At 50.2% G+C, this 13,957-nt stretch overlaps 1 protein-coding gene across 6 annotated transcripts in view; it reads left to right on the top strand.

Annotated features, from left to right (window-relative positions):
* The window catches only part of MCF2L (MCF.2 cell line derived transforming sequence like), a 187,848-nt gene that overhangs the window by 83,373 nt on the left and 90,518 nt on the right, over positions 1-13,957 (top strand). Inside the window, exon 1 of one of the 6 annotated variants that reach the window (XM_070408566.1) lies at positions 8,661-9,237. The exons of the other annotated variants lie outside the window; for them this stretch is intronic. Within the exon in view, the coding sequence (XP_070264667.1) occupies positions 9,144-9,237 (94 nt within the window). The 5' untranslated portion in view covers positions 8,661-9,143. Of the gene's footprint in view, positions 1-8,660; positions 9,238-13,957 lie in introns of those variants that run through there. 6 annotated transcript variants of the gene reach the window in all.

The following is a 13,957-nucleotide window of genomic DNA, read 5'->3' as shown; positions in this document are numbered from 1 at the left end:
GTGAAAAATCAATAAAATATATTAAAAAAAAAAAAAAAGATCTAGTAAATTCTTAATAAACTTTTATGAGAGTGTGAGAGTGAAAGTCAAAGGCACTTCATATTTTGGTGTCTGGTTTTTGAGAAAGGCTTTCTTTACATCCTGGTTGTCCTCCATGAACGAAGAGGAGGGAAAGTGACCATAGGATATTGAAATTCTTTGGATTCCTTTTTAGCAATTCACCCTCCCCTTCCACTGTGGGCAGAGCGTGTGTCCCCCTTTGACTTGTTCTTGGTCATCTGACTGGCCTTGGCATATTTGGTGCTCCCATGTGTTTGCACAGTGGTCTGGCCCTTCCCGTTCCCCAGTGATCCCTCGTGAAACATACCCAGGGCAGTTGTGGCTTCTCCAGCCTGGATCCAAATGAGGCGTGTGGAGCAGAGCCACCTACACAGAGTTTTGAACATGAGAAGAACACTTATAATTTTTTTTTTAAACATATTTTATTGATTTTTCACAGAGAAGAAGGGAGAGGGATAGAGAGTTAGAAACATCGATGAGAGAGAAACATCGATCTGTGCCTGAAACCAAGGTACATGCCCTTAGCCAGAATCGAACCTGGGACCTTTCAGTCGGCAGGCCGACGCTCTATCCACTGAGCCAAACCGGTTAGGGCAACACTTATAATTTATACTAGAGTCCCGGTGCATGAAGTTCATGCACCTGGGGGTGGTGGTGTTCTCAGCCCGGTCTTCACCCTCTCCAATCTGGGACCCCTCAGGAGATGTCCGACTGCCGGTTTAGGCCTGATCCCGCAGTCAGACAACCCTCTCGCAATCCAGGACCCTGCCTCCTAACTGCTCACCTTGCCTGCCTGCCTGATCACCCCTAACCACCTCTGCCTGCCGGCCTGATCACTCCTAACTGCCCTCCCCTGCTGGCCTGGTCGCCCCTAACTGCCTCTGCTTTGGCCCCTGCCCCTGTGGCTTTATCTGGAAGGAGGACCAGACGACAGGTCTAATTAGCATATTACCCTTTTATTAGTATAGATGTTACTGAACTGGTGTACAGGTTGTCATGCAGCAGTAGCATGGGACTCGCTAACTAATTCCGACAGTATGCTGTGAATAGTCAGCCGAACAACCAGCCATCTAATGGGAGAATGGCAGTTCTCAGGGGGATGACTCCATTGTCTTCTCATTTTTAAATTATCTGTTGAAATATTCTCTTTAACTATTGTTGGAAAACAGAAGACCTGCCAGAAACACATACATGCCCATCCAGCATGCCAGCCACTGTCCAGCAGAAACAGAAATGGAGGTGATCTCTTGGCCTCCAAGTGGTAGAGTTAAGAGCAGTGAATCAATGAGTAGAAATTACAGGAAGCACATTTTGACTAAAAGGAAATATTTTTCCAAAGGACTCCAAACACAGAGTGCTGGCTGTTGAGACAGAGCTGGAAAGTGCTGGCCCCTTGACTCCGAGGAGCCTCGCTGGGGACCTGTAGTGGCCTTGGCAGCTCTCTGATTCGGTGGCTTTTAAAATTGCTCGACCTGCTCAAATGTTTTGTAAAGGTCTCTGAGATTTTCATGTTCAATGGACATAATTAGACACACACACACACACACACACATAATCAGTATTGGCTGTTTGTAACAGTAATGACTCTTGGTGGTTAAAGAGGAGTGTTCAAAAGACAATAGTAGGCCCGGCTGGTGTGGCTCAGTTGAGCATCAACCTATGAACCAGGAGGTCACGGTTCGATTCCCGGTCAGGCCATATGCCTGGGTTGTGAGCTTGATCCCCAGGAGGCAGCCGATCAATGATTCCTTCTCATCATTGATGTTTCCATCTCTCTCTCTCCCTCTCCCTTCCTCTTTGAAATAAAAAATATATATATTTATTTTTTTAAAAAGACAATATGTATACTTTACAGCAGAGGTGGGGAACCTTTTTTCTGCCAAGGGCCATTTGGATATTTATAACATCATTCATGGGCCATACAAAATTATCAACTTAAAAATTAGCCTGCTGTATTTGGTCAAACGTTTAATTAACTCACCCCTAATGTCTTATCAGGGCCAGACCAAATGATTTCGAGGGCCTTGTATGGCCCACAGGCTGGACAGCCCCCACCCCTGCTTTATAGTACAGTTAAGTCCTCACTTAAAGTCCTCAGTAGGTTCTGTGACTTTAAGAGAAGTGAAACCAATTTTACCACAGGCTTTTTTTATGAATATAAATAAGAGTTAACTTCCTACGCTATCTCATCAACGTTATAACCAAACATTGTTGTACTAAATGATGTTATCGAGGATCTGCTGCTTGAGGGAGACCTTGAAGGCAATTTCAAACACAACCTGCTTTAAGCATCTTGAAGAGAGCAGTCTTAATTTGAATTTGCAGAAATCAGTCACATTCATGCATCTGCTTTTGCTTGCTAATTATCGCTTTATTTAAGCAAAACGAAGAAATGTAAACTGTTTTGACTTAAGTGGGTCTTGTGTTGGTGGAGCCATATCCGTACGCTCAACATGATTCTTGCTATGGGTTGCCCTCCTTCGTCAGTGTCTCCAGATGACGATCACATTGTCAGGGTCCTCCCACATCTTTGCTCAGTACTCAGCCTCCCTCCTCCCAGAAACAATTCCTGGACCAGTCAGCTCTCCTCATTTCCTCATAGCCCCATGTAGAATTTCATCATGTGCGGTTTGCATCGTCTGTTAATCGCTCGGCAGATCTGCGTTGTTCTCCCTACTACCCTTAGAGCTCCATGAGAACACCGACCATGTTCCAGGCTCTTGTGCACGTCCCCCTGGGACCACGCAGTACTGCCTCTACAAAGGCCACTCAGGGTGGCCGGTTTGCTCCAGTCTTTACCCAACTCATGTCTTCCCAGCAGCTCCTTCGGCAAGTGTTCCTGGTGAGAGCACCTTTGCTGCCGGTCATCTGCATCCGCTTAATAACTGAGAATTCCCCCTAGAATCAGACTTTTAGGAACTAGTAAATATAAAAAACATAATCCGAGAAACCCTTCTTTTGGTATAACTAATAACAATGAATAAACATTGCAATGAAAAGCTTTCTGATCCTCAGCTACTCGTGAAGTAGGTAAATACATTTTCCCTAGAAGAGAATAATTTTAATGGTCTGTTAGGGTCCATGGTTTCACAGTTTAACCAAATGCAGTCTTCTGCAGCTTAGTCTGCACACGAAGGCTGCCTGGGGAGTATCTGCTCGTTTTCTTCTGTTGCACACACAGGCATAGCCAAGGTTGGAAGCTCTTTCTGTCTGTCCAAGCTCACCTCTTCGCCAGGTTATCATCTCTGTGTAAGTAGATAGCGGTAATCCTTGCTGTTGGATTTGTACTATTATAAATAGTATTTTCATACTTCTGTATTTCTAATCAACTAAGAACTTATCTGGTCACGTTCATTTTATACCCCTGGTTTTAGAGAAAGAAATATGTATTCTATCTTTCAAAACAAGCTATTGCAGTTGTCAGATGCATATACAAAAATCTAGTTGCCTAAATTCTAATTCCAGTTGAGCGCTGAAATTAAAATATAGCCGATGTTCTTATAGTCCTATTTGGATAAAATGTGGAGTGAGGTTTTCTGCCTTGGGGGATGATAATAAGATTAGCACCACTGCAGAGAGCCAGTGTGAGTGTTGGAAAGTGAAAACACTGTCTGGAGCCATCACCTTGGGTTCAAACCCCGGCTCTGCCATCTGTCGGCATGAGGTACCTCGGTTTCCCCATCTGTAAAGTGGATCCATGAGAGCAGCTTGTCAGGTTGCTGTGAAGAGCAAGGGAATTAAAGTCACACGAAAAGCACTCAGAGCTGCCTGTGGGCCGGAAGGTCTCAGGAAATACCTCTCGATGCCGTTGTCACATACGCATGTGCTTAGTGAGTGCCTGGCTCCTGCGCTCAGTACATGTGGCCGCCACTGTCATTATTACATATTATCACCCCCAAGTATGTTTTCCGATGAACAATCCCGGTAATGAGGCATGTGGAGATTTTCCAGGCAAGTGAGAAGAAAAGGGAAGCATCTGAGAGGCCGTGGCTCAGAGAGGAAGGGACATGTCAGGGGCTGTGCTACCCAGATGGGATTCTCCAAAGTGCTGTTAACACAGAGCACAGCCTGGGTCCGGGCCTCAGCACCAGCTTGTTAGGAAGGAGCTTCAAAGTTGGATCTTTCTTCTTCCCCTCAGAGAAACATTCGCCCCAGCTTAAGTCCCAAAAGGTACACAAATACTGAGGGAAATGAACTTTTGGGAGGAGACCTTCAAGAAAATTTAAAGATGTAAGTTTGACAGTACCAAAGAGTAGATGCTCTTTCTGAATTTTAGAATTAAGTGGTTGATGTGTATCTAAATTCGGGTTTCAGCAGATGTTCTAGCATTTTGCTTTGTTTCATTATAATAACAGTATTAAAGAAATGAATCCAATCCCAAAGCACAACGACCAATTTCTTATTTTTATAGTCATACCATGGCTGTGGCACTTATTTCACCAAAGGAAAGAACTGGTGTTAATTTCATCCATGACATTTTGGGCAAGATTTTAGGGACGGTGAACTGTCCCAAATATGACTTCATTTTTATAAGAATGATTTGTCTTTAAAGATAAAAAATCTTTTAAGTGTTTTAATTTCTGAGTCTTTCAAAAGTGAGACTATGCCATTTGATATTTAAATGATAACAAAATACAGGAAGTTGTTGAATGCACCTACATGTCAGGTCTCCATGATTTGTCCGTTTTATAATTTTATGACTCCATCAATTCTGCAAGGGCTAAAATTTTTACTCTTTTATGAAAGCCATTCTTTAGTACCGGCAGGATCGCTCCCTCATAAAGACATGTTCATTCATCCTCACCCGACACTCAGAGAGAGTCTGCTCTGTGTGACGTGTCCGCCTGGTGGAACCTGACAGCGTGCGTCTGTCTGGGTCTGGAAACTTCACCAGGAACCATCTAGACCAGGGGTGGGCAAACTTTTTGACTCGAGGGCCACAGTAGCTTTTTAAACTGGACTGGAGGGCCAGAACAAAAGCATGGATGGAGTGTTTGTGTGAACTAATATAAATTCAAAGTAAACATCATTACATAAAAGGGTACGGTCTTTTTTTTTTTTTAGTTTTATTCATTTCAAACGGGCCGGATCTGGCCCTCGGGCCGTAGATTGCCCACGGCTGATCTAGACACAAACCATTGCTTAATGTGAAGAGTGTTAGAACCTCATGTGGAAAGTAGAAATGAGCATTCTGATGCGCTGCATGTTTATTCCCTCATTTAAGATTTGGCCCAGCCACATCCCAATCTATGTCTTTGAAAGATTTTTTTTTCAAACACAGCTTAGAAAGGACTTAATCACCATGTCATCTGTTATCTGTGTCTTAATAGACTTCTGAATGCACGTGACTTGGGTGGGCATAATCTCTAGAGTTTGTCATGATTGGTCAGTTGTGGTGGAACTTTGTTTTATAAAATTAAGCAGATCAATTAATTATTCTTTTACTCCTAAAAAGAAACTTTGGTTTCTCCAACGATGGTTTCATTCCTGGGTTACAGAGGCCTCTGAATTTTAGAGAATTACAGTGTCTTACGGGTTATCTTGATTGCCCAGCTCCCAGAATTTTCTGTCTTTGTTAGAGGGAAGATGTTGTCATTAAAAATTACAAGAAGTAGCCTGACTGGAAGCCCCCTATCAAACTGAACAATTTAGTAGTGACTAGCAGTGTGGCTCCCTCAGGAAATGCCATCAAGTAGGACTGCGAGCCCTAACCGGTGTGGCTCAGTGGATAGAGCGTCAGCCTGAGGACTGAAAGGTCCCAGGTTCGATTCCGGTCAAGGGCATGTACCTTGGTTGCGGGCACATCCCCAGTAGGAGGTGTGCAGGAGGCAGCTGATTGATGTTTCTCTCTCATCAATGTTTCTTACTCTCTATCCCTCTCCCTTCCTCTCTGTAAAAAACCAATAAAGAATATTAAAAAAAAAAAAAAAAAAGTAGGGCTGTGAGGTTGTGACCAAGAGCAGTGCCAGGTGAGGGGGCTGGTGCTCGGCACTGAACAGGAGGGGGCTTCGCCAGGTGTGTTGCTGCCCTGGACCTCAGGGATTACCAGATTTAGGGAAGATTAGTCAGTGCAAGGAGAACGATTCATCCATCTATCCACAGCCAAGCAGGGGTGCCAGGCACCAGGTCCAGCGAAAAACCCAGGAAAGGGATAAAGTGCGGAGAAGTCGAAACAACGCTTGTCCGCCGGAGGGAGGCGTGCCTGGCAGGGCCGGGGACTCCGAGCATGGGTGCTGGTGTGCGTGCCTGCATGTGCCTACCTCGTGCAGATTTACTGAGTGCAAGCGCCACGTGTGGTTTTCTGCACACGGTTTTTTGAAAGAGAGAAAACAGATTTGTACCCGAGTCCTCAAGTGTGGCTTCCATGGAGCAGTTCAGCAGGCGGCCGCTTCCCTGCCTGCATCAGCCCCGGAAGAATTGAATTTTCAATTACACAGCATCTTCTTTGGTTGAAGACTGCACTAAGTAACTCCCTGCTCTCCTGACATGATTAACTTAAGATGCTTTTACTGCAAAAAATCATGCCATTTATTGATATGAAACTTAACAACAGCTTGAGGCCCTATTGTGTAAAATATACTCTTGAGGTGTAAGATACAAACCAGTCCACTTCTCAAGTGCTCTGGTTCCTTCAGCTTCCCCAAGGCTCGCCCAACCCACCCAGCGAAGGCCAGGGCCATGTGAGGGCGAATTGGATCTCAAGTGTTTTTTGTATTTTTTCACTGGAGAGCTATGATAGGGGTTGAGGGGAGGGCATGTCCACTGGCTGCTGGGAAAATCCCTTAGAGTTTTCAAGATGTTTGCCAAACCCAGTGGCTGCAAACGTACAAGACGAGGAAACTGACAGATTGTGAGTGAGGTTGAGATTCAGAATTGACTGTTGGAAAAGGTTGCAATTAGTAACATCTTTAAAACATATTTAGATACTTAGGGGGGACGGGGTTAACCCACATCCACTGGATGGAAAGAACACATCGAATCATAAACTGCGTGAGCGTACGTGTGTGTGTGTGTGTGTGTGTGTGTGTGTGTTCTGACTTCCTGGCTGCTCAGGGAATGGTCCCCACATTCCAAATGTTCACAGTTTTCTCTGCACATCTTAACACTTGTGGGGGGTGGGGGAGGGGAGAAAGATACACGACAGAAATTCTGTGTTTCTGAGATGCAGACCTCAGAAACGACGCATGACAGATGCTCGCTGCGGTTGGTCATCGAGGGGTGGCGGGCTGCTTCTGTGAGCACGTAGCAGTCGCGTTTCCGCGGGTCTTTCCCTGGGGTCCTGTGTCCTGAACCTGACTGAAGGATCCCTGGTCACGGGAAGAGGACCTGCCACATCAAACACACCATCTGTTTCCTCCTGATTGTGTGTTGGGAGGGGCCTCTGCTTAGAAGCCAGTGTGAGGGGCAGACATGCAAACTCGAGCGCCTGACAGCCCCCGTGGCTCCTGCTTTGAATCTCGGTCAGGGTTTTCCTTTGCCTCTGGGTGAAGGAAGTGTTGACTGTGACTGTCCAGGTTCTGTGCACGGTTTTCCTCTCGTGTCATCTTAAGGAGGCCGCACAGAGAGCTAGCTTCCCTCCCTGAGGTCTCAGGTGGCCCCAGAGGCCGGCTTGCCACACCCACAAATACCAGCTGGGCATGGGGGGTGGCGGCAGGGGGCTAGAGTAGCCAGCACCGGCTCCACCTGCCCTGTCTCACTCTCGACACCTTTAGTGCTCAGAAGTGCAAATCTCAGTGTCACCAAGGAGAGTGCTGGGCAGAATCACTGTCTGTGGGAAGCTGCCCCCCTTAGGGGCTGAGGAAGCGCACCTTCCCTGGACCAGGACTGTCCCCTCGGCTTCACAGTCTCCAGCGGGAAGGACGCATCCGCCTAGGAACATGCCTGGGAGGAGGGGTGCACCCTGAAAGACTGAAATTAAATAAATGCGCTTATCTTGCTGTCAACCAGAGATGCCTGCTCTAATCACATTAGCTTATACAAGGGCACATGGTGCAGGGGTGAAGCCTGGTCCTTCAGACAGACCCAAGTGCTAACCTCCGTCACTCTCTTGTTCTGCAACCTGCAGCATGGAATGAGCACGCTTAAGCCCTTCGAGCCTAAGCCTCGCACTTTAAATGGCACTGAAGTTTGCTGCCTGTCAGGTGGGAGGCAAGGATCTGCAACACCAGCGTGTGCCCCACGCGAAGCTGGCACAGAGCGGGCAGCAAGCAGCTCTGGGGCAAGAAGAGCATCCCTGGCGGTCCCTGGGCGGTCCTGAACCCCCACCCCCGCCCCGGGGGAGTTGCCAGGACACCAGGCTCTGGAGCTGCTGGGCTTGGGGCAGGCTCAGCATCTCTCCATGGAAAGTGTCGGCTTGCCAAGCAAAACGGCGCTATCATTTCCTTTTTCCCAAGCTGGACAACAGGCGGGAGCAACAGGCAGCGGAACTTCCAGTTTATTTCAAGAAAGCCTGGAGCTGCTTCCCCTCCCTTCCTCCTGCCTTGTAGTTGTACAGTTGTTTGTTTGAACTTGAGACTTCCTGAACTTGGAAGGTGTTTTTGGCATGGGCCCTCGGAGCAGCTCCTTAACATTTGGAGCTCCAACCAGCACAAGCCCCCTTTCTAAGGAAGGAAACACCCAGAACTTGCAAATAGAGTGGCTGGGTGCGGCCTCGCCTCCACTCCACAGGAGTCTTTATCTGACACCACAGGCATCTTCTCCCGCTGCCTGTCCTGCAGGGTGTGGCGGGCAGGCTAGCATCCCTGTCTCTGTGGGTGGCAGGAGGCAGGCCTGGGGCGAGGGCAGGTTCTGAGCTGCGCAGAGGGGACTGTCAGTGCAGGCAGTTGTTCCAGAGCGAGGCCTGGACTTGGGGACTCCAGGGAACAGACTTGACGCTCTGGTCGCTAGAGATTGTGTGCCCGACCCAGCGTGCAGAGCGGCACCGGGTGCCCTGGCCCACGCCGTTGGTTCCTGCAGGCCGGGGGAAACCACGTCACTCTGGCACAGGGGCCGCGTTTGGACCTCATGTGAGCTTATCCTGAAGATTCAGAGCCTCTGCTGCTGCTGCTGCTGCTGCTGCCTGTCCCTGGTGGAGAGACCAAGTGATGGCCGAGAGGCGAGCATCACAGGGAGGCTCCCAGCGTCGATTCTGGCTGCTGACCCGGAGGCGCCGGGGGACCTCGAGGCGCCCAAAGCCCGGTGAGGCGGGAAGGGGTGGCACTGTCCAAGGCACACAGGGACAGGCTCCAAATGTCCCCTTAGCAGGCAGGCACTTGCCTGTCCATTTCTTTGACTTAAAAATGTGTGCCATTTGCAATACTTTTTTAAAAAGGTTAGAAGTGACGTGTTGGGCAATCTCCGCTGAAGCCAGACTTCAGGTCTTGCTTCATTTGCTTTACTTAAAGTGTTCCGGTTCTGAGGAAGCTGGACTCGCCTGTCTCTGCTTTGCTGGGCTGATCATGGGGTAGACACAGGGAAAGCATTTGGTAAGTTGAGCACCTGGGCACGTGAGGCTTACATGCGGTGCCCTTTCTGCCTGGAGGGTGCCCTGCAGGTGGGAGGAGGGATGGAGCAGAGCCCTCCCATCCTGCCCCGGTGTCCGAGCTCCTGTCCTCTGCAGCCAGACACCAGAACCAGCGAACCAGGCTCGGGCAGGCGGCCCCCTGCCAAGGAGCAGGCTGCCTCGGACCGGCTGCTCTCTCTGAATGGCACTGCTTTTACTGGAAGAAGGCGCGGGAGCTTGGAGCATTTGCTCAGCCAGACGGCACAACTGAAATTCTCACGGGTCTCAAAATAATGTGTTTTTACAAATTGACTTCCAAAGGAGCAGGGATATTCTAATAGACCGAGTTGGAAAAAAGAGCCTTGTCACACATATCCGGTCCTCCCTCCCAGGAGCACCCCCTCTCTTCTTCCGGAACCTGAAAACCCCTTGCGGCTGTGCCTGGCTCTGTGACCCGGGCCTGCTGTGGGGCATGGTGAGGGCGTCAGGGTGGCATCTGCTCCCTGGACAGGTGCCCTGATGTAGCATGCCAGGCATCAGGAATAGGTCAGAGCCAGCTCCATGCGTTTCTGGGGGTGGGGGCCCCATGGCTCTCGCCCTTTTGGGGAGGGTGTAGGGCCGGCCAGTTAGCACTGGGGAGAGGATGATAGATGCCTGTGCGGAACCAGTGAACCTGTGTGAAACCTTCCCTGACCTTGGTTGTCGGGGCCTCGACCAGCAGCACCTCCTGGGCAGGGCTGAGCGCGTGGCCCTGGTGTGGCCGGTGGCCGCACTGGTGGCCCTGGGGGTAGACTCAGCCATGGGCAGGAGAGCCCCCTCAGTTTCCCTTTGGGTGAGGGGGGGGGGGCGGTGGAGACTGAAAGCCTGACTGCTTCCACTTCTCGGTGGTGATTCTGAGCTCAGCTGCATCGGAACAAATGATTCAGGGTTAGGCCACTGACTTCTGCCCTAACACAGAGTGCGTGGCGTGGTTACGAGGGTCTTGTGTGGCCCCTGGCCCTGCCCAGCACAAACAGGGATGAGAAGGCTTCGTTTCTGTCTCTCCAGTCCTCCCAAGCCCGCTGTTTGGTGTTGGGGTGGGGGGAGGTCCCCGAGTTGTTTGACCAGACCCGTCCTGGCCCTGGTGGTTCTGTGCTCTGGCTCTGTTAGGGTTGCACCGAGGACGCTGCCTGTGAAAAGGCTGAATTATCATCCCGATGCCTGGAGACTTAGAGAGGGAGGGGGGTGGCCTGAGGCTGCCCCCACTCCCCCCGCCAGTCATGTGGCCTGGGCAAATGGATCTACTGCTCCAGGGGTGTCCCGTTGGGGAATATGGGCCCCCAGGCACCCTCTCTCTGAAATGAAGGCCCCCAGGTGTCCCCTCCCTGTGAAATGGGGCCCCCCGGGCATCCCCTTGCTGTGAAAGGAGAGCCCTTGGTGCTGGGGTCATCGCTGAGCCTGTGCGGAGGTCAGGAGCAGGGAGGGTGCCATCTGACTTGACTGGCTTCTCTTTTCATCGGCAGCACTCGTTAGACAGCTGTATGCTGTGGCTCTGCCTGTCGGTCATCAGGACCCATGTGCAGGACGGGCAGTTAAGTGCTCTGTGACGTGAGGCCTGGGTCAGCCTGGCTCCATGCAGCCCTCCTGGCTCAGTGCCCCGCCTCCCTGCACTGCCCTTCCCCTGGCCTCCCCGCACTGCCCAGCCTCCCTGCACCAGCGCAGCCTGACACTTCACAGCTAAACCCCCACGACCTGCAGGAGCGGAGACCCAGCTCTCAGACACCCACTGCTTACATTTTCCTTGTTCCCAGAGGAGCAGCCCGGCTGGGCAGTCTTCCTGCCTGGGAATTTGTCCTGGTTCCTTCCTCAGAAACCCACTGGTACATGCATGTCTGGGTCAGGCTGGCCGGGGTGGGGGGGCGTGGACAGACCTCCCCAGGCTCCGCAGCTCTTTTCCTTGGGTTGAGCATTGAATGAAGTATCCTCAGGTTGACTCCACAGTCAGACTTCACACTCCAAGTAGAGGGCACGGGGAGAAGGGAGAGTGGTGAGATTGTAGTTTTCTTTGATAACCAGAAACAACGTGATACCAATTAATTAAGTGGGAGTTAGAGATAATCTCTTGAATGCACCTCTGATCTGTCCTACTTTCAGCAATAGAACCATGACCTAGAGTGGGCACTTGAATGCACAGGGAGGGGCATTCCCTCTGTGCTCATCCGTCCTAGGACATTCGTTTCAACAAGCCAGGAAAACTGACAGTTTTACTTAGAATTGAAAGATTCTCTTTTTGGAAACATGCTTCAGGTTGCCAGGGACCATTTTAAACAAAACCAGAATTAATTAAAAGAAGCAAATAGATATATTTGAGACAACTGGGTGAGTTGGTCACTGCAAGAGAGCACAGAATTTCTCTTTGAGCTCCCTGGTGGCTAATGCAAAGAGGGAACATGTTTGGATTCCAGGTCACATGCAAAATAAAAAGTTCTTCTGGAAGGAATTCTGGAGGAAACCAGTAATTCAGCTGTGTCCATTGGAAACAGTGGCTCACTCCGTGGGTGACCCCTTTGGAATATTTCCTTTCTTTTGGAAAATCAGGCACCTACAATGTTTCAGTGAGGCCTTTTCCAAAGTAAGCAGAGACAACAGTATGGCTCTGGCATTTGCTTGGGTTCCTCTGCCTGTTTCAGGACAGCTGACTGCGGGAAGGGAATCTGACCTGTGGCTTACAGTCTCTCTCAGCTGCCATCGGTGCCACGTTGGACCTTATAGCAGAGGCTGCCAGATGTGAGGCTGGCCTTCCCTGTGACCTGGGAGGCGGAGGCCCATGCCTGTGCTGAGGCCAGCACTGAGGGGAGGATGCCTGGGGAGGAGCCCCGGGTTTCTCGTAAGCAGCTTTAAGTGAGCATAACCATTGGGGGAAACGCAGTGTTGATACTTGGCCTCTGGCTCCGGTGGGTCTCACTCAGAACAGCCTTTATGTTTGCAAACCTGGTGTTCGTCTTTTCAGGAGCTACAGAAAGCAGAGGGGAAGCACGCGTCCTCATTGTTGTCGTTCTCTTTGGCTTTTTGGAACTCCCAGATGAGCGGCTAAGGCCGGAAAAGACAAGAGGAGTGTGTGCTGTGTTATTTAAAGTGTGCATATTCGGAGAAGAAATACTTGTGTTGAGATATTTCCTGAGGGACTCTAGTCAACCTTATTGTAAGAAGTTTCATGGTTTGAAGAAATCTGGTTATTATTATTTTTTATTATAATTTTTTAAAATATCAGGCAACGTGGTGGAAGTGACTGCTTCTGGCCTCCTACCCCAACCACCCAGGCCAAATTGGCTCAGGCCCCAGGAGGACTCAGAGCTGGGGTGGGAGGGTTGATATTTCTGCTCTTTGGGGAGCCCTGGGGCTGCAGGCTCAAACCCTCAGCTCCCCAGGCTCCACTGTCTAAGCAGCTTAGACTACAGCGTGTCACGAGGCATATCACTGGTCACCTGCTGCTTGGGGTCTATGGACTCTGTCCACGGCCTTGATCTGTGAGCACGGAGTGAGAGGAAATATTTCCTACTGTCCCCGGGGAGCCCAGGCCATCTATTGGGCAGGGTAGGGCCAGCTGTGATGGGAATGAGGCGGCTGAACATCTCAGGACTCTACAAGAGGGTGTCCAGGTGGGGGCGCCTGCTCTACACCACAGATTGTTAGAGACACAGACTGAATGGAAAGCTGAGAAGAGAAGAGAGGGGCGTTAGAACACCCTGCCTGTACCTCTGCTTTGCTCACCTGCCTTTAAATAAATATAGGCTCTACCTCTGCTTGTTCCAGCAAATGACTAGTGTCCAGAGAACTGAACTTTATCAGATGGAAGAAGGTAGTGACGCGGAGTCGTTCCGGACAGTCTTGTCAGATGTAACATGTCTAGCAAATATGCTTCTCTCCCAGGAGGTGTGGCGCATAGCTGTATCTGACCTTCCCATCGCCTGCTTAAACGCACAGGGAAGTCACGCCAGCAGAGGTGTCCCTTGTGCCTTGAACTGAGGCCAAGGCGGACCCAGAGGTTCCTTTTTCTTTCAGTCACCCCGCACCTGGCCAGCAGGCCGGGAGGCGTGTGTAAATGCGCAGGGTGGAGTGGCAGATGTTGGCCTGCAGGAGATTAATCACCTTCTAATGCTTCGTCTCTCGTTCATGGGTAAAAACGAAAGTAAAAAGCCAGCTGGTCCTTCAGGTACATTTTAGGGAGCAAAGTTCAGTGGGAGATGGCTAATGGGTAACCGCAGGAGGGCTGCAGGAGGATCGCCCGCGCGCCCGCGTCTGCTTCTCAGCCATGGGAGACAGATATGCTACCCGAATCTCCGTGTCCGAAATGAAGCGCTACTACATATTTTCTGAGTGGTGCTCCTGGCTGCTCTCTGTGGCTGAGGGTGAGTCCGTGGGTCCCACAACCCACCG

This window comes from Myotis yumanensis, unplaced genomic scaffold (genome assembly GCF_028538775.1).
Source record: "Myotis yumanensis isolate MYYU_CA2020_CCGP unplaced genomic scaffold, mMyoYum1.0.hap1 SCAF_3, whole genome shotgun sequence".
NCBI lineage: Eukaryota > Metazoa > Chordata > Mammalia > Chiroptera > Vespertilionidae > Myotis > Myotis yumanensis.
Note: the sequence above shows the minus strand (reverse complement) of the source record. Positions and strands in the feature narration are given on the sequence as shown.